The 21460-nt window shown below is 43.3% G+C and overlaps 1 protein-coding gene across 1 annotated transcript in view; it reads right to left on the reverse strand.

The window, feature by feature from the left end:
* Positions 1-21460, reverse strand: part of GNPTAB (N-acetylglucosamine-1-phosphate transferase subunits alpha and beta) — an 89184-nt gene that overhangs the window by 48989 nt on the left and 18735 nt on the right. Inside the window, exons 5-8 of the mRNA XM_040407648.1 lie at positions 19846-20057; positions 18080-18144; positions 16622-16756; positions 620-781 (exon numbers count right to left, since the gene is read on the reverse strand). Of these exons, the coding sequence (XP_040263582.1) occupies positions 620-781; positions 16622-16756; positions 18080-18144; positions 19846-20057 (574 nt within the window). The remainder of the gene's footprint in view (positions 1-619; positions 782-16621; positions 16757-18079; positions 18145-19845; positions 20058-21460) is intronic.

The following is a 21460-nucleotide window of genomic DNA, read 5'->3' on the forward strand; positions in this document are numbered from 1 at the left end:
TTCTTGTCCGCAGCTTGCGGACAAGAATAGGCATTTCTATGGGGGTGCCGGGCTGGTGTGTTGCGGACCCGCAATTTGCGGGTCCGCAGCACACCACGGACGTGTGAATGCAGCCTTAACCTGATTAAGTAAATCAGTCACATTTATCCAAGATATAGACCTAACCATAGGACAGTAGTTCCAGAGATGTACTCATGTAAAAAGCTTCCTCATAAATGGACTTATTGCGTGGCCACCACAGAATAAAGTGAATGTTATCTGACTGTATTCTTTGCTGCGGTCTTATATCCTGAGCTCATGGGCTGTCAATTTCGGAAGCCTCATGCAGTTTCTATATGGTAAATGACTTGCTGAGTGCTCATATGACCCCCTATTTATGAATATTTCAGTCGGGCTTAGCAAAGCGTTCAAGTTATGTTGTGTTTCTTTATCTTCAACCACCAGCTGGATGACTGTTGAGAGGTATGGCTTTCCCAGACGTGAAAAATGAGCCATGACCTTTAAGCCCCAATTACATTTGAGGTAGTTGTCAATTAACAAATACTTTTTCTTAGAATTCAGAAAGGTAGACTTATAAATACCCAGCCAGGAAACACAAGGAAGAGGATGCATGGCATACCTGGCTAACTGCACTAAGATCCCAGAGCAAGTAAGCCGGACTCAATGTCACCTCTTTCCCTTCTATAGTCATATTCTTCTTTGCTTGTATGTTGAGTTCTTGGAAATCTTTGGGGTTGTTCAGCTGCAAAAGTGCGACACTTGCTTCCGAGTATAGATGTATCTGAGGACAATTAAAAATAGTGTGAAATTACTCAAGACATTCAAGAAAAGTTTCAACTGTCATGGTGACCAACTCTTCATATTTGCAAGAGAACGTATAGTGAAGATAAATGTATCCAAGTGTCCCTTATGTTACTATGTCCTCTACATCTGTGAATACCTGATCAGAATTATACACCATCAATGTCTGTCCGTGCATGTCCACATACTGAGATGCATAAGGCTCCATTCACACGACCGCAATTCTGTTCCTCATTTTGCGGAATGTAATTGCGGACCCATTCATTTCTATGGGGCTGCACTATGTGCTGCCCGTATCCGGAATTGCGGATCTGCACTTACGGGTCCGCAATTCCGTTCCCGAAAAAAATAGAACATGTCCTATTCTTGTCCGCAATTGCGGACAAGATTAGGCATTTTCTATTAAGTACAAATGTGGGGGATACAGTCAGCACAACCCTTTATGCAGGTGCACATCGCTATGGCGAAATACATATACAAAGAAAAAGACACAAATGCAATAGCACTCTGCAACCAGCACTCCGCCCTGCCTCCATGCTGGATGTTGAATGAGGCATTGGTGCACATTTTGGCCAAAGCGTAATAAGCCACTCACCACGTCAAGGTCGCCTCTATGAGTGGTCCCTAACACTAGTTCCTACCTGTTTATGGGCCATGACAGCCACACAAAGTCCAGGGAGCGCAGGCACAGCATGAACGCCAGGCACACTCTGCTTTTAACCCCGTCCGGTGCCATTACAGCTTTCATCGGATCCAGGGATGCAAGTACCAACATGCATGCTGAGCCCACTATATACTTCTCCTGGAGCCAAATGGCTACTGGTAGGTGCTATATAAGCAGACTCAGTTTTATACTGACTTTAAAACCAGCCTCCAGGGCAGATTAACTGGTGTTCATGCTGTGCCTGCGCTCCCTGGACTTTGTGTGGCTGTCATGGCCCATAAACAGGTAGGAACTAGTGTTAGGGACCACTCATAGAGGAGACCTTGACGTGGTGAGTGGCTTATTACGCTTTGGCCAAAATGTACACCAATGCCTCATTCAACATCCACCATAGAGGCAGGGCGGAATGCTGGTTGCAGAGTGCTATTGCATTTGTGTCTTTTTCTTTGTATATGTATTTCGCCATAGCGATGTGCACCTGCATATAGGGTTGTGCTGACTGTATCCCCCACATTTTTTCTTTGTAGTATATATTGGAGGCGTGGCGATCTCCATGCAGTCATGCACACCTGACCAGTTAATCTGCCCTGGAGGCTGGTTTTAAAGTCAGTATAAAACTGAGTCTACTTCTACAGGGCCATAGCGATGTGCACCTGCATACAGGGTTGTGCTGACTGTATCCCCCACATTTTTTCTTTGTAGTATATATTGGAGGCGTGGCGATCTCCATGCAGTCATGCACACCTGACCAGTTAATCTGCCCTGGAGGCTGTTTTTAAAGTCAGTATAAAACTGAGTCTACTTCTACAGGGCCTACCAGTAGCCATTTGGCTCCAGGAGAAGTATATAGTGGGCTCAGCATGCATGTTGGTACTTGCATCCCTGGATCCGATGAAAGCTGTAATGGCACCGGACTGGGTTAAAAGCAGAGTGTGCCTGCGCTCCCTGGACTTTGTGTGGCTGTCATGGCCCATAAACAGGTAGGAACTAGTGTTAGGGACCACTCATAGAGGCGACCTTGACGTGGTGAGTGGCTTATTACGCTTTGGCCAAAATGTACACCAATGCCTCATTCAACATCCAGCATGGAGGCAGGGCGAAGTGCTGGTTGCAGAGTGCTATTGCATTTGTGTCATTTTCTATTAAGTGCCAGCGATGTGCGGTCCGCAAAATGCGGAACGCACATTGCCGGTGTCCGTGTTTTGCGGATTCGCAAAACACACACAGATGTGTGAATGGACCCTAAAGCTGATGCTTTCATTCACACCATTGGGGTCATTTATCAAACTGGTGTAAAGTAGAACTGGCTTAGTTGCCCATGGAAACCAAAAGGAGCTGTGAAAAATAAAAGGTGGAATCTGATTGGTTGCTGAGGGCAACTAAGCCAGTTCTACTTTACACCAGTTGGAAAAATGACCTCATATGTTTTTTTGTTTCAGGCATAGAATCAGTTTATAGAGAAACTGGGTATGTTCCAAAAAATGATGCAAACTAATATCAATTTTTATGATGGATCCATTTGGATGCATTTAAAAAACAAAACAAAAAAAACACTATTTTTTTGCTGGATGGAATAGCGCAGTGAAAAACCCCCACAGAAAACAGAAATGGAACACAAAACAGGTTTCTGAATAAAAACTAAGAGGTTTAATGGCAAACAAAAATATCTCAGAGAGGTCTTAAAGGGGCTTTACAATTACTTTACTTTATATTTTATTGGCATGGTACCTCCATTTTTTTTATTTTCCCACTTCCCCCTGTTCCCTTGCCATCAGTCAATTGCTCAAAGCTGTGCTGAAATACATGATCAGGACTGCTAAGCAAAGGAGTCCTCTCCATTATGTTAGCGTGGCACAGCGGTCCGGACAGCCCTGATAACCTACCTGCCTCCTTCGGCTCTCCATCACCTGGAATGAATGAAATTTACAGCAGCTGTGGCATAAATAAGACTGAATAAACTGGGTCCGATGGCCCCACCTTTGCAATGCCCTCACCCCTCCCCCTGTTAGTACGCTTGGTGAGGGCGGCATAAAATCTAGATTGCAACTAGAAAAGTCGTTAATGCATTGAAAAGTCACAGGTCTGGTGGATTTGTAACTTCTCTATGCCAAAAAGCACAGCTTTGAGAGCCGACAGTGGGGGTATGAGGGACAGCGCGAAAATAAAGATTTGTGATCTGAACCCCTTATGTGCTGTACTATTCATGTATTACTACAGAAAATAGTCCAATATCATGGAGACAGATTCCCTTTAATCAAAGTTTTTTTTACAAACCGCCATGGAGTCTGCACTAGCCCTATTCAACTCGGTCATATAAATACCCATTCAAAACAATGAGGGGTGGATTTCACACAGATTTTGGTGGGAGATGCAGATTATTGTTCCACTGTGTGAACATAGCCTTATTATTCATCCATTGGTGCAAATTGTACACATTCTCTAAAAGGCTATACACATTTGACTGTTGTTAGTCGATCAGGTTTTTATCAAAAGTCAAGAAGTTTTTGAACTATTTAGAAAAATAGTTTTAAAAAGAGAAGCAGCATGACTGTCATTTGACACTGTGAGATTTTGTCATTTTGCAGTAGGGCAGGGAAAAGAAGCATCCAAAGGCCTTCTAAAAACAGCCCAGCAGACAATACGCGGGGAGGCAGCTGACCGTGGTGTAATATTCCCGTTATCTGGCACAGATGCTTCCGCTATCCAGGAAGAGCAACTGGACAGGCAAAGACTTGACGTGAAGAGATTGCATTTCATGTTAATACTCAACTATTCTGGGAGAAATGTCTGCAAAACACACAGATAGAGCAGCGGATCATCCTAATTTTTATCTTTCACAGCTACTGCATGGTTCCCATCTCATGCTGATAGCTATGAATCTAAAAGCTGAGGGTTACCCCTTGCCGCTGAAGACAGACTAAGCTGGGCTTATGAACTTTCTATTCCAGCAATGAAAGAAAAGTTTATATTCCCTTGTTTTAGCGACCGGTGGGGGTCTCTCAGCATTGTGACCCTCATCGATCCACACCTTTGAAACTGTATGTCACTAGAACAATCTGACATTTATGACCTATCCTGGGAATAGGTCATCAATATACTAGTGCTGCACAACCCCTTTAAAGCGGTTTCACATGCAATTATGCACCAGCGTATGGGTGTCTATGTGAGAAGACATAAGTATTATATCTTTTAACCTCAGTTTAGATGACTTGTAATAATGAATCCTGTAGGGCATCAAGCAAGCAAGAGACCAGGACTGTCCACATGACTCTTCATAAGTAAAGGTGGATTTCGATGAACCAATAATCGTCCAGATTATTGGGTACGACCATTCTTTTGCACGCTCGTTACCGATAATCTGGCCATCTAAGTGTGCCACCAATCACCCGATGAACAAGCAAAACACTCGTTCATCGGGTGAACCTGTCGTTCATGCAGGCACCACCAATCATCGTGCTGTCTAAACAGTGACCTGCTGCCCAGAAAAAAATGATTCTGTATGGGGACCCTTGTCCTCAGTCCTCATACTGTGAAGAAGGTCGATGCATGCAAATTCAGCAGTCTCCTTCACTGAACAAGCAGCCGACCGTTGGGACGGAACGCTTCTCGACAATCGGCCGCTCCATTGTCCAGTGTAAACCCCCCTTTACTGTTTTTCCCTTACTGCAAGGGTCTTTTCAGAGAGTGAAATCTTTAGAAGCCCATCCACTAAAATGCCAAGGCAGCAGATTACTGTCTGTAAATGTCATGACTGTTTAAAAAAGTATCAGAGCGCAGCAACAGTACGGCAATGTCATAAACCACAAGAATTACAGTGCCTTGCAAAAGTATTCACCCCCCCCCCCCCCCCCCACTTGACATTTTTCGTATTTTAGTGCCTAACATCCTGGAATTAACATTGATTGTTTGAGGATTTGCATCATTTAATTTACAGAACATGCCTACAACTTTGAAGATCTTTTTTTTTTTTTTTTTATTGTGAAGCAAACAACAAATAGGACAAAATAACAGAAAAGGTCAATGTGCATAACTATTCACCCCCTAAAGTCAATACTTTGTAGAGCCACCTTTGTGGCAATCGCAGCTCCAAGTCGCTTTGGATAAGTCTCTATGAGCAGTTGCCACATCTTACCACTGGGATTTTTGCCCATTCCTCCTTGCAAAACTGCTCCAGCTCCTTCCAATTTGATGGTTTGCGCTTGTGAACAGCAATCTTTAAGTCTGACCACAGATTTTCTATTGGATTGAGATCTGGGCTTTGACTAGGCCATTCCAACACATTTACATGTTTCCCCTTAAACCACTCAAGTGTTGCTTTATCAGTGTGTTTGGGGGCATTGTCCTGCTGGAAGGTGAACCTCCGTCCTAGCCTCAAATCACACACAGAGTGGTACAGGCTTTGCTGAAGAATATCCCTGTCCATGTTTCCCTCAACTCTGACCAGTTTCCCAGTCCCGGCTGCTGAAAAACATCCCCACAGCATGATGCTGCCACCACCATGTTTCACTGTGGGGATGGTGTTTTTTGGGTGATGTGATGTGTTGGGTTTGCGCCAGAAATAGCGTTTTCTTTGATGGCCGAAAAGTTCAATTTTAGTCTCATCAGACCAGAGCACCTTCCTCCATACATTTTGGGAGTCTCCCACATGCCTTTCCACAAACTCACAACGTGCCTTTTTGTTTTTTGCTGAAAGTAATGGCTTTCTTCTGGCCACTCTGCCATAAAGCCCAACTCTATGGAGCGTATGGCTTATTGTCGTCCTATGTACAGATTCTCCAGTCTCTGCTGTGGAACTCTGCAGCTCCTCCAGGGTTACCTTAGGTCTCTGTGCTGCCTCTCTGATTAATGCCCTCCTTGCCCGGTCCGCGAGTTTCGGTGGGCGGCTGTCTCTTGGCAGTTTTGCTGTTGTGCCATGTAGGGTTGTTGCGGGTATCGAAATTTCGATACCCAATCGATACTTTTGTCCCGGTATCGATACGATACCGGGATTTCCGTTTTTTCGATACTGGGCTGCGCTTCTGCGCAGTCTAGTATCTCTGAACATGAGCGCGCTGCTATCGGCGCGCTCATGTTCTCTCTCAGCAGCACGGGGAGAAGGAAGCTGTCCTCCCTCCCCCTGTGCTGCTGCCGCTGCCACCAATGAGAAGAGAGGGGCGGAGGAGGGGCGGCAATGAGAAGAGAGGGGGTGGAGGAGGGGCGGCAATGAGAAGAGAGGGGCGGAGGAGGGGCGGAGGAGGGGCGGGCGCACTGCGCCACCAATGATAGGATTACTATCGGAGCGATGGGAGGAGACATCAGCTTCACTAGTGGGCGTTCCTTTTCTCTGCGCTGCGATTGGACAGCGCTACAGCCAGGGAGAAGGAACGCCCACTAGTGAAGCTGATGTCTCCTCCCATCGCTCCGATAGTAATCAGCAGCATGTGGAGCAGGAGAGGAGACAGTAATGGGGCACTGCGGGCGAACGGAGCGGCGCCCAGGACTAAATGGTGAGTGCTGAGACATCGCTGGGCGCCGCTCTGTGTGGCCTAATAGTGAAAGTCTGGACTCATATACAGTAGTCAGTCTTTAACACATACAGGAGGCGGGTGCCGGCAGCAGAATCGCATTGCCGGCACCCTGCCCCTGACAGGGAGCTGCGATCAGCGGCAGTTAACTGCCGCTGATCTGCTAGTACCCGCCTCCTGTATAAAGGGGTAAAATCATTGGTGGTGCAGTGCACCCCCTCCCCCTCAATCCCCCCATCCCATTAAAATCATTGGTGGCACAGTGCGCCGGCCCCTCTCAACCCTCCAGTATTAAAATCATTGGTGGCAGTGGCCACAGGGACCTCTCCACTCCCCCTCATTGGTGGTGCAGTGGCAGCTTCTGATCGGAGCCCCAGCTGTGTAAGCCTGGGGCTCCGATCGGTTACCATGGCAGCCAGGACGCTACAGAAGCCCTGGTTGCCATGGTAACATCCCTGATGCTGTGTGCACAAAGCACAGAGCAGCAGGGACAGTGTGGAGTCCTATTCACCCTGATAGAGATCTATCAGGGTGAATAGGAAAAGGGATGAAAGATCCCAGGTTCTAGCCCCTAAGGGGGGAAATAGTTATTAAATAAAAAGTGAAAAAAAAAAAAACACTAAAATATGAAGTATAAATCACCCCCCTTTTCCCAATTTCACATATAAAATATATAAATAAACATATTACATCGCCACGTCAGAAAAGTCCAAACTATTAAAATATAAAAAAAAAATCTAGGTGGTGAATGCCGGAACAGAAAAAATAAAATAAAAACTGCGCGATTCGCCATTTTTAAAAATGAGGAATGCACGTGGCTTTTTTTGTTTATTTTTTTCGCGTGGTATCGAATGGTATCGAGTATCGCAATACTTTTTCATGGTATCGAAACCGAATCAAAAATTTGGTATCGCAACAACTCTAGTGCCATGTTCTTCCCATTAGGTTATGATAGATTAGATGGTGCTCCTGGGCATCATCAATGATTTGGATATTTTTTTTTATAACCTAAACCTGACTTGTACTTCACAACAACATTGTCCCTTACTTGTTTGGAGAGTTCCTTGGTCTTCATGGCAGTGTTTGGTTAGTGATGCCTCTTGCTTAGGTGTTGCAGCCTCTGGGGCCTTTCAAAAAAGGTGTGTATATGTAATGACGGATCATGTGACACTTAGATTGCACACAGGTGGACATCATTTCACTAATTATGTGACTTCTGAAGGTAATTGGTTGCACCAGAGCTTTTTATGGGCTCTCTCACAAAGGGGGTGAATACATACGCACATGCCAACTTTATGTTTTCTATTTCTAAACAATAGTTTTATTTATATATTTTTCTCATTTCACTTCACCAACTTAGACTATTATGTTCTGATCCATCACATAAAATTCAGATTAACAAAACATTGAATTTAAAGCTGTAATGTAACAAAATACGAAAAAAGTAAAGGGGGTGAATGCTTTTACAAGGCACTGTATGTATAATACAAAACAAAGTGTCAGTTATGGGCATAAAAATAACTAAACTTTAAAAAAAAAAAGCCTAAATTGTATAAACTATACTCGTTATATCCAAAAATAGAATGCAAATGTCATCAATCTTCAAACAGACCACAGACGTACAGAGAAGGGCACAGCACCCTGTATTACTCTACTCCAAAGGATAGAGAGCTGTAAAGTTTCTACCATGTGTCGGCATAGCTGTGAAGAACGTTGATGCTGCACCCTGCAGTATATCCCACATAACCCCGATGACTGGCAGAACATGGACCCTGTGTTCTGGACAGAATGGATGTCTGAAGATTAGACATGAGGCAGGATATTTCTGTACTATGCGGATAGACATTTCAGTCGTCATTTTTTTGTAATCTTCTGCACTTGTCACTTGGAGATCCTGTTCTGCATGTGTCTGTAACATCAAAAGCTACAGATATTGTAGAGTAAAGGGCTCCACCTAGTGCTTGAAGAGCACAAAAGTAAAGCGCCCATCACAAATGCACATATTTCCCAGAACACAAAAACGTATAGTTTTGACAATATAGTACACAGTCCTAGTCAATGTACAATGCAAAAACAGTGAGGTTTTTTTGGATCACATAAATAAAATGAATAGGCATGGTATGCTCTGTGGTCAATCCCGAATTCAATCCCTTGACCAACTCAACTTTGCCCATATACAAAAGCAAACTATACACTGCGCGCAGAATTATTAGGCAAATTAGTATTTTGACCACATCATCCTCTTTGTGCATGTTGTCTTAGGCTCAATTCACACCTGAGCGTTCTGAAAGGAGCGCTCTGTATGCGCGATTGTACGGACGTTTACAAGCGCGCATACAGAGACAAGCGTGCACACAGTGTCGCGCGTTCCCGAAAGTCTATAGTACGGGAACGCGCGACAAGCGCCCAAAAAAACGCTACAGAACTTGTGTGAGCGTCGGGCGTTTTACAGCGCGATCGTACGCGCTGTAAAACGCCCAGGTGAGAACCATTCCCATAGGGAAGCATTGGTTTCTCCTTGTTGAGCGTTTTACAGCGCGTAGGAACGCGCTGTAAAACGCTCAGGTGTGAATTGAGCCTTACTCCAAGCTGTATAGGCTCGAAAGCCTACTACCAATTAAGCATATTAGGTGATGTGCATCTCTGTAATGAGAAGGGGTGTGGCCTAATGACATCAACACCCTATATTAGGTGTGCATAATTATCAGGCAACTTCCTTTCCTTTGGCAAAATGGGTCAAAAGAAGGACTTGACAGGCTCAGAAAAGTCAAAAATAGTGAGATATCTTGCAGAGGGATGCAGCACTCTTAAAATTGCAAAGCTTCTGAAGCGTGATCATTGAACAATCAAGCGTTTCATTCAAAATAGTCAACAGGGTCGCAAGAAGCGTGTGGAAAAACCAAGGCGCAAAATAACTGCCCATGAACTGAGAAAAGTCAAGCGTGCAGCTGCCAAAATGCCACTTGCCACCAGTTTGGCCATATTTCAGAGCTGCAACATCACTGGAGTGCCCAAAAGCACAAGGTGTGCAATACTCAGAGACATGGCCAAGGTAAGAAAGGCTGAAAGATGACCACCACTGAACAAGACACACAAGCTGAAACGTCAAGACTGGGCCAAGAAATATCTCAAGACTGATTTTTCTAAGGTTTTATGGACTGATGAAATGAGAGTGAGTCTTGATGGGCCAGATGGATGGGCCCGTGGCTGGATTGGTAAAGGGCAGAGAGCTCCAGTCTGACTCAGACGCCAGCAAGGTGGAGGTGGAGTACTGGTTTGGGCTGGTATCATCAAAGATGAGCTTATGGGGCCTTTTCGGGTTGAGGATGGAGTCAAGCTCAACTCCCAGTCCTACTGCCAGTTTCTGGAAGACACCTTCTTCAAGCAGTGGTACAGGAAGAAGTCTGCATCCTTCAAGAAAAACATGATTTTCATGCAGGACAATGCTCCATCACACGCGTCCAAGTACTCCACAGCGTGGCTGGAAAGAAAGGGTATAAAAGAAGAAAATCTAATGACATGGCCTCCTTGTTCACCTGATCTGAACCCCATTGAGAACCTGTGGTCCATCATCAAATGTGAGATTTACAAGGAGGGAAAACAGTACACCTCTCTGAACAGTGTCTGGGAGGCTGTGGTTGCTGCTGCACGCAATGTTGATGGTGAACAGATCAAAACACTGACAGAATCCATGGATGGCAGGCTTTTGAGTGTCCTTGCAAAGAAAGGTGGCTATATTGGTCACTGATTTGTTTTTGTTTTGTTTTTGAATGTCAGAAATGTATATTTGTGAATGTTGAGATGTTATATTGGTTTCACTGGTAAAAATAAATAATTGAAATGGGTATATATTTGTTTTTTGTTAAGTTGCCTAATAATTATGCACAGTAATAGTCACCTGCACACACAGATATCCCCCTAAAATAGCTAAAACTAAAAACAAACTAAAAACTACTTCCAAAAATATTCAGCTTTGATATTAATGAGTTTTTTGGGTTCATTGAGAACATGGTTGTTGTTCAATAATAAAATTAATCCTCAAAAATACAACTTGCCTAATAATTCTGCACTCCCTGTAGTATATTCTATTAAAAATAAAAATAAATGTATAATCTATACCCAGATTTCATTAAAACTTTTCCATTCCTAAGTATTAAAAGAATCATTGAAAAGGAAAGATTAACCAGAATGAAAAGTAACAAGCAACAAAGGGTTTCGACAATGCTGATAACTCAGCCTCACTATTCCCTAAAGGGCATCTGTCAGCAGATTTGTACCTAAGAAACTGGATGAGGCTACTCTGGTTTAAATTCTAGCAGGCCACTCTCTGGCATATATGTCGGATTTCAGCCGGACAAAAAAACGCATGTAGTCTGAAAACCGGCATATACGATGGATACAGTGAATTCCAGTAGTCTTTTCCTCTACCAGAACAGACTACCAGAGTTCACAGAACATATAAGAACACAGCCTAAAGGTAAAAATGGGATACACAGACAATAATCCAAAGGACAAAACAAAACTCAAGTCAAAGTCCAGATTTGAACCCAATTAAACAGTTATGACAGGACTTACATTGAGCAAAAATGTATCGGTGAGGGAGATTTATTAAAAATGGTGTAAAGGAGAACTGGCTTAGCAACCAATCAGATTCCACCTATCATTTTTAAAAGTTCCTGAGATGGGACCTGATTGGTTGCTATGAGCAATTTAGGCTACTTTCACACCTGCATTCGGTGCGGATCCATCTTGTATCTGCACAGACGGATCCGCACCAATAATGCAAACGCTTGTATCCGTTCAGAACGGATCCGTTTGCATTATTCTTATTATTAAGTCAAAGCGGATCTGTCCTGACGTTCAATGGGGGACGGATCCGTTTATAATTGCACCATATTGTGTCAGTAAAAACGGATCCGTCCCCATTGACTTACAGTAAGTCAGGACGGATCAGTTTGGCTCCGCATCGTCAGGCGGACACCAAAACGCTGCAAGCAGCGTTTTAGTGTCCGCCTCAAAAGCGGAACGGAAACCAAACGCAGCGAAACTGCCATTCAGAATGCATTGGGGATGAACTGATCCGTTTTGGGCCGCTTGTGAGAGCCCTGAAACGGATCTCACAAGCGGACCCAGAAACGCCAGTGTGAAAGTAGCCTAAGCCAGTTTTCCTTTACACAATTTTTGCTAAATATGCACCATTGTGTTTGAATTAAAGGCTATGTACACCTTTGGGGGCAATTTTTTTTTATTATTATTTCATTGTACTCATTTGGAGCCAAAAATATTTTTTTTTAATTGGTCTTTATTAAAAACATGGCGCCCTTTGGATATTCTGTTTTTTCCGTCGGACCAGGAGCAGACAGACTCCTTATCTCTGCTCACTGCCCTTATAAACATTCATTATAGCTCAGTCCTTATCTTACCGATATGAATGTGGCTTAAATAAGTGTTCATGATAGGGTTGCCACCTTTTCTTCAAGCCAAACCCGAACACGGGACCGGAAGTTGCGTTCCACAGGCCGGAAGTGGGTCCAGCTGTGGGGCGCAAGCTGTAACTGAGGAACGGGCCAAGCAGACAGGACAGTAGGGTAAAAGGAAACACAAGGAGGAACAATAGTAAAAGAAAACATTTAAAGGAGGGAGGGAGTGTCTGAAGACAGCGCCGCCCTGCGCTAGCATCACAGCTGATCGCCCGCAGTGACAGCTGACCGTCCCCACTGCTGACACCTCGTCGGCCGCCGCCGCTGACTGACACCCGACGACGCCGCTCACCGCCAGCTGTCAGGTGTGCAAGTCTGCAGTTTAAATCCTGTGCCTGGGTCTGAGAAAGGCTTGTACCCGGGCACAGGATTACAAACCCGGACTGTCCGGGTCATTCCCGTACGGGTGGCAACCCTAGTTCATGACCTCTTAGTAATTTAGAGATGAGGGTTATTAGATGACCAACACAAAGTGAAAGTTGAAGTACCAGTCACACAGTTAGAAAAACAGTTACTCCTTTGTGACAGAACAGCTTAATATTCTTAATGAAGACCAACTGAAAAATATATTTTTAGCCAAAAATGAGTAACATGCAATCATAAAAAAAGCCTATGAAAGTGTACATAGCCTTTAATGCAATGAAGCATAGGCTAAAGAACAGGACACAGAATGCAAGTTGTGATGTAATGAGCTGATCTGGGCAATCTATTAAAGGGGTTGTCTTATTTCAGTAAGTGGCATTTAGCATGTAGAGAAAGTTAATACAAGCCACTTACTAATGTATTGTTATTACCCATATTGCTTCCTTTGGTGGCTGGATTCATTTTTCCATCACATTATACACTGCTCGTTTCCATGGTTACAGACCACCCTGCAATCCATCAGTGGTGGTCGTACTTGCACAATATAGGAAAAAGCACCAGCCTATGTGCGCTCCCATGGTCCCGGCCACCAGAGCGGCTGACGCTTTCTCCTATAGTGTGCAAGCACGACCACCACTGGTGGAAGGGTCTGTAACCATGGAAATGAGCAGTATATGATGTGATGGAAAAATGAATCCAGCCACCAAAGGAAGCAATATGGGTAATAACAATACATTAGTAAGTGCCTTGTATTACCTTTCTCTACATGATAAACACCACTTACTGAAGTGAGACAACCCCTTTAAATTATCCCATTATTTAACCCGCCCGGTTAATGTTGCAAAAAAAAATAAAAAATCCTAATACGAGAAATGTTGCTTTTTGGTCGCCTCACCTGCCCAAAAAATGTAATAAAAAAATTATCAAAAAGGTCACATGAATCCCAAAATGGTAACAATAAAAACTAGAAATCAACCAGCAAAAATGAGCCCTTACACAGCTACGTCAGTAGAAAAATATAAAAGTTATAGGATATGGTGCTAAAGCAAAAAAAAAAAAAAAAAAAAAGAGCTTTTTAATATTTTAAAAGTAATAGAAGATATCAAAACCATATAAAATTTTGTATCATACTGATCCGCAAAATTAAGATAACATGTTATTTTTACTGCATAACACCAGAACTGCGTTGTTTTTTCACAGCCTCACCCTAAAACATTTCTCGAATAAATAAGTTCTCATATAGCTATGTCGACAGGAAGATAAAAAGGCTATGGCAGTTATGACTGTTGAATGCATAGATGAATAAACCAAACACTTATTTCTTCCAACTGGAGGCCCTACAAACAGCACTGTCCAATATGCTGAATAACACATACAGAAAGTTTTTACAGCTCAAAAACAGGCAAAACCAAGCTTGATGTGTTTCTTTGATATGTGATTATATTCTTTTAGTATGTCAGTCTAATATTAAAGGGGTTTTCTAGCAAATTACATTTATCACATAGAGAAAGTGAATACAAGGCACTTACTAATATATTGTGATTCTCCATATTGCTTCCTTTGCTGGCTGGATTAATTTAATCACAGTATACACTGCTCGTTTTCATGGTTACGACCACCCTACAATCCAGCAGCGGTGGCCGTGCTTGCACATTATAGGAAGAAGCGCGGGCCTATTTGGTGGCTGGGACCGTGGGAGCGCACAAAGGCTAGTTCTTTTTCCTATAGTGTGCAAGCACGACCACCACTGATGGGTTGAAGGGTGGTTACAACCATGGAAACGAGCAGTGTATAACGTGATGGAAAAATGAATCCAGCCAAAGGAGGCAATATGGAGAATCACAATACATTAGTAAGTGCCTTTTATTAACGTCCTCTACATAATAAATTCTATTTGCTGAAGTGAAACAACCCTTTTAAATACTGATGAGCTATCCTCAGGATAGCTCATCAGTATCTGATCAGTGAGGGTCCAATACCCGGGACCCCCACCGATCAGCTGTCTGAGAAGGCACTTGCAGTAGGACCACTGCCTTCTCTAGCTTTTTCAAGGCCCTGTGACGTCACATTCATCGGTCACGTGGCCTATATGCAGCTCAGCCCCATAGAAGTGAATGAGGCTGAGCTGCGACACCAAGCACAGCCGCTGTACAATGTACAGATCTGTGCTTCATGAACAAGGAGAATGCAGCGGTGCTCACAGGAACGCTTGTGCCTTTTTAAACAGCTGATCGCGGGGGTCCCGAATGGTGGACCCCCACCGATCAGATACTGATGACCAATCCACAGTAGGTCATCAGTATTAAAGTCTCAGAAAACCCTTTTAAAGCGCATTGAATGTTGTGGTGTTGCACCATGTCTAATTTATTTTAAAAAGAGCCCAGTCAGATAACAGCGTGGACTAGGACTTGGGAAGTGTGTGGAACTACAGGTCCCATGAGACCCTAAAAGATCATACACAAAATTCGAAGAATGGTATGTGGAAACACAGGTCCTATGGAAATTAGGGATATTAGGCCCCTTGCAGACGAGCGTGTCCTGATAAGGTCCGGATGCGTTGCGTCTGCGATCAGGGAAAACCGTGTGAGTGCGTATGCAATTTCAGTCAGTTTTGACTGCGATTGCGTTGCTCAGTTTTCTTTACGCGCGAGTGCAATGCGTTTTGCACGCGCGTTGTGGTACCCAAACCCGGACTTCTTCACAGAAGTTCAGGTTTGGGTTAGGTGTTCTGTAGATTGTATTATTTTCCCTTATAACATGGTTATAAAATGTGCCTTGAGAGGTTAAAAAATTTAAAAAATGAATTCGCCTCATCCACTTATTCGCGCAGCCGGCATCGTCTTCTTTCTTCTTCTTTCAGGATCTGCAAAAAGACCTTTGATGACGTGGTGAGCGCGTTGACGTCAGCGCAGGTCCGGCTGAATGAAGATAGAAGCAGGACCTGCCACGCGGTGAGCGCGATTACATCATCAAAGGTCCTTTGGCAGGTCCTGAAAGAAGAAGAAAGAAGACGATGCCGGCTGCGCGAATAAGTGGATGAGGCGAGTTCATTTTTTTTTCTTTTTTAACCTCTCAAGGCACATTTTACTAAGCATTCTGTATTAAGAATGCTATTATTTTCCCTTATAACCATGTTATTGGGGAAAATAATACATTAAATTGACTTTAATCAATTTACTAACATCATCTCCTAGCAACCATGCGTGAAAATCGCACCGCATCCGCACTTGCTTGCGGATGCTTGCGATTTTCACGCATCCCCATTCATTTCTAAGGGGCCTACGTTGCGTGAAAATCGCTGAATATAGAACATGCTGCAATTTTCACGCAACGCACAAGTGATGCGTGAAAATCACCAATCATGTGCACAGCCCTATTGAAGTGAATAGGTCCGGATTCAGTGCGGGGGCAATGCGTTCACCTCACGCATTGCACCTGAGCGAAATTTTCGCCCGTGTGAAAGGGGCCTTAGAATCCAGAGACACAATTTCACCTATGGTTGTATGTCGAGGGTAATTTCTCTGAGAAGTTGGCTGGACTGCTACAATCCAGGCTGTTTCTGGGTGGTAAAAACATTTGAGTTTTCTATGCAAAGATCAATCTCCGAGACTCTGGCTGTAAATGTATCTCCTGGTTTTTCTGAAATATACAGGATCCCATGTAGAAGACAGGCTTACAAAAGATAAGCCTGCAGGAGTTAAAAGGACAAAGAACTCATTAAAATGTATTTCTAAACCACAGAACTTCTTGGCATTGTTAAGTGGCTTGAATAGCAACATAGCCACAGAATACATGAATAGTTTCCTTACCCGTTTAATCTTAGAAGACAGACTCTCTGGCAGTTTTGCTTTTAGTTGGTTTGTGTCCTTGAATGTTGATGAAAATCCACTAAGGAAAACCAAGTCCTGCATGAGAACTAACCCTGGAGAATCTTTGTCAGTGGTCTGTATGAAGGAAGCAAGATATCAACTCAGAAAATGAAAGCCTCATATTTATATAGGACGGTTTATACAGCATTAGCACAAAGTCTTTACCTCTCGTTTGCCTCATAATTCAAATGGATGCATTGTATTGTTAAAGATCCTGACATTGTGAACTAAGTATCACGACATATACAGCGGCGTCCAGGGATCTCACTGCAATTACTATTATCCCTGGGCGCCGCTCCGTTCTCCCGTTATGTCCTCCGGTATGTTCGGGGACTTTTTTATAGTAGGCGGAGTCTGCCCTTGTTCTGCTGGGCGTCTCCTTCTCCTAGGCTGTAGCGCTGGCCAATTGCATCGCAGAGCTCACAGCCTGGGAGGAAAAACCTCCCAGGCTGTGAGCTCTGCGCTGCGATTGGCCATCGCTACAGCCTAGGATAAGGAGCCGCCCAGCAGAACAAGGGCAGACTCCGCCTACTATAACCAAGTCCCCTAAGTCTCCGCCTACTATAACCAAGTCCCCGAACATACCAGAGGACATAACGGGAGAACGGAGCGGCGCCCAGGGATAATAGTAAGTGCAGTGAGATCCCTGGGCGCCACTGTATATGTCGTGATACTTAGTTCACAATGTCAGGATCGGTGAGAGGTCCTCTTTAAACACTGAGTCTTTTATCGTCTGACATATCAATGAGACACGTCAGAAAATGTTATCAGCCTCTTTTATTCTCAACTGCCAAATTACTCAAAGGAGATGATGTTCAAAGATGCACTAAAGATAGTTAAAGATCTAAAATACAACCAAAAAGAACGTCTCCTTGAATGTTAGCCATGTACAGTTAAGTTCTGTCCAAACTTGGCTGACCATTTAATATGTATAGGGATGTCCCCCATAGAATCTGCCTTTAAGGCATGTTGGATTTCAACACACTCACGCCTTCTGTCCTCCAGGGAGATAAACCGATGCCCAAAATAAATGCAATAATTAAAAAAAAAAATGTTCTCAAAAAAATGTCCATAGTCTTTAAAGGGAATCTGTGTCCCCAAAAGATGCTGGTGTGTTGTTTATGACTTACAAATGTCAGATCATGTGTGAAGTCCTCAGACCCGTTCTGGAGAAAGCTGCCTGAGGAAAGACGGATCGGGCATACTAGATTTCTACATGCTCAATCACTTGCTGGAGATAAGTCACTCCCTACCCGCCACTGAAAAAACACGCACAGTCTGTGAAACACGTTTATGGAGTTGGAGGGAATAACTGTTGGCCAAGAACTATTGCTCGCGAATTAACGTGTAGTGGCAGCAATAAAATAACTCCGCTATCATCATGTGGAATAAACCTACCATATAAGCTCGCCATATCGTTTCCTTTATGAATTCAAACAGTGCATTCACTTGTGCAGTTTCCGCTAGAAAGAAAAAAAAAGAAATATATTGTTGAAATGAACGGAGGGAGTAATCAGCTATAAACTCTATGCCACAATAAAAGGCTTGCCAGCCTGGAGCAATGGGATACGGAAAACGGCCCAGATATAGTAATTGTCTGTCTAAGGTTACTTTAACACTAGCGTTGTCAGAATCCGGAACTGCCTGCCGGATCCAGAAATCCATATGCAAATGGATATCTTTTTTTTCCGGATCCGTTAGAGTTATTCATTGAAATACCGGATCCGTCTTTCCAGTATCATCCGGAATAAAGGATCCGGTATTGAATTTTTTCAAAGCTAGAAAGAACTGCGCATTCTCAGACTGGAAAACTGGATTCGGCGATGCAGTAATTTCCGAAACACTTGCTACCGGATCCGGCATTAATACATTTCAATCCAGATCCGGTAAGTGCCGTAGTGTTCCGGAATTTTGGCCGGAAAAAATACCGTACAAGGGACGGAACGGAAGACATCCTGATGCATACTGAACGGATTGCTTTCCATTCAGAATGCATTGGGACAAAACTGAAGCGTTTTTCTTCCGGTATTGAGACCCTTTACCGGATTTCAATACTGGAAAAGAATAACTCTAGTGTGAAAGTACTCTAAAAAGTGGCTCAAAAATTGTCACAACTAGAGTTTCTACAACTTTTTCCAGCTTGTTCATAAAAGGTTGGGATTAGCAGGAAAGGGCAGGACTTCACGAATTGAAAGTGGCCTAAAATGTAACATTTTGCTCCAAGCTTGTGCCACAATTCTGGGGTAAAATTCTGTCTGAAAGTAAGCCAACCAATAGTTGGTATAGAGTCAGTGAAAAGTGTCTATCCCTGCACCACATTTATCATCCAGCCTGAACGCCTGTGATAAATCTGCTGCAGGTCTAGAAAGCCTAAGTTTACACCATCTACAGGATTAGTAAATCACTTGAATGTGACCGATGAATAAGACATCACTGGCATAGGAAAGGGCCGCAGCACTCACCTGTCAGCCGTGCCTGGGGGATAGGTCATCAATATTTTACACCAAGAAAAACCCCTTTAAGATAGTAACTCAACTGTTTGCCTAGTGAAAGTGTAAACATTTTAAAAGGGGTTTTCCAATATTGTAAAGCTTTCTTATAAAGGTTAGGAGTGCATTAATATAATAAAATATCCAATGCTCCCAGGACTCCGTTCTGTTCAGTTACGTTTTGTCCCCATTGACAATGAATGGGGACGAAACTGAAGCGTTTTTCTCCGGTATTGAGACCCTATGATGGATCTCAATAACTGAAAATAGAAACGCTAGTGTGAAAGTAGCCTTAGAAGGCACGTGAACAGCCGCTTGGCAGTAAAATAGATTGGAGAGGACTGGGGCCGCAGAGGTGTCCTGCACCGATGAGTATTAGTTATTTTATTCTTTTAAAGCACTCCCAGCCTTTACAAAAATAATATAATGGACAACCCTTTTAAGTACAATTACATTTTGATCCACATATCCCATACATTAAACCAATTGTTAACAGCAGTTTCTGAAAAGAAGAACTGAAATGAAGTGGGACATTACGTAACAAACTGACAAAAGAAGAAATGACACAGAATGTACCTGTCAGGAGGCACAGGCTTGTGAAAGAGACTGGAAATATATGACATAGCCTAATGTATACTAGGCTGAAATGGAAAGTTCCTTCAATAAAATACTTACCTTCTTGTTGAGTTTCAAAGACAATTACTGTGACATTGGTAGACGGGTTCTTAGGTTTTGCAACATGAAATAATGATATAGCTCCATGAAAGAAAGGCATGCTGGACTGCAAGTCCTTCATCGTGGTGTTGGCAGGAATGGCTGGGTCTAGCACAATCATTGGGACACGGATACAGTGTGTAAGAAGACACTCCAGGTTCTTGTCACTAGAACTACAAGACATGCAGGTGTTTAGGGAGTGAGCAATTTTAAACGGCACTTATGCTATGTAGCCGAGCTGAACTGGTTATAGGAATTGAGGCTGCACTGTTAGTATATCCTGACAACATATATGAATCTGCTCAGCTCCTCCTGCTCTATAGCATACTGCCTGGATTTCCTGGTCCCAGATTCTCTTTAAGGATTTAAGTCATATGCAAAGCCACTGTATTCAGCTCTTTACCATGGTTTGCACCAGATGACAAATTAACCCTGCTGTGCCTGATAAACTCACCAATTTAACACCTCTATAGGAGGAGGCACATTAAGAGAAAATTCATAAATGTAGTAATATTGGTGGTGGATGCTTTGTCTAAACTATAACTGATCATCCTTGGGAAACTGTCGCATCCAATAGGTTATAAAGCAGGAGGAGCTGAGCAGATTGTTATATAGTTTTATGGGAAAATATTCAGTATAACATAATTTATACATTTAAATTCCTGCTCATTCTGGGATTTTAATTTAAGGAGACAGCGCTATCAGCGATTGACAGCTATCTCTATATACACAGTCATAGAGGGAAGGCTGTCAGTCACTGATAGGACCACCTCTTTGACTTCAAATCCTAGAATGAGCAGGAATTTAAATGACTGGAATACATGTTTTACTGAATCTTTTCTCCTAAACGATATATCAACCTGCTCATCTCCTCCTGCTCTAGAGGATGCTGCTGGAAGAATACTCTGCATCTTCATGGTGACAGGTTCCAATTAAGAGGTGGGTGCTAAGTATTTATTTAAAGGGAACCCGTCATCAACTTTATGCTGACCTCACTGAGGGCAGTATAAAGTAGTGACAGTAATGCTGATTTCAGCGGTGTGTCACTGATGAGCTAAAAGTAACTGGTTGCTGAGAACCAGCATCATAATCATTGTAGCACAGGGCCTAGAAAAGAGTCAAATCTCCCTGAGAAGAGTCATAGTTATTCATAATCTCCTGCAATCTCACCCATCTGCTGATGATTGGCAGTTCTCTGCTAGAGAGAAAGGGAGAAAACTAGGTAGAAGACTGTCAGTCATCAGCAGGTGGGCAGGAGAGCAGGACTTCATAAATAACCATGACTCTTCTCAGGTGGCCGGGACTCTTTTCCAGGCCCAGTCTGCAATGATTATGATGTTGGTTCTCGGCAACCGCTTACTTTTAAATGACAGACCGCTTAAATCAACTCACCGGTCTCTACTTTATGCTGCCTTTAGTATGGGCAGCATAAAGTTGATGACGGGTTCCCTTTAATTACATTTACTGCTAACATTTTTCTCCTTTTTTTTTTAACTCCAGGACAACCCTTATAAGTTTAGCTCCATGTCTATGCTCCCCTGCACGCTTCTTTAAATGTGGTGCCTGAAGACACAGC

The sequence above is a fragment of the Bufo bufo genome, chromosome 1 (assembly GCF_905171765.1).
Source record: "Bufo bufo chromosome 1, aBufBuf1.1, whole genome shotgun sequence".
Taxonomy (NCBI): domain Eukaryota; kingdom Metazoa; phylum Chordata; class Amphibia; order Anura; family Bufonidae; genus Bufo; species Bufo bufo.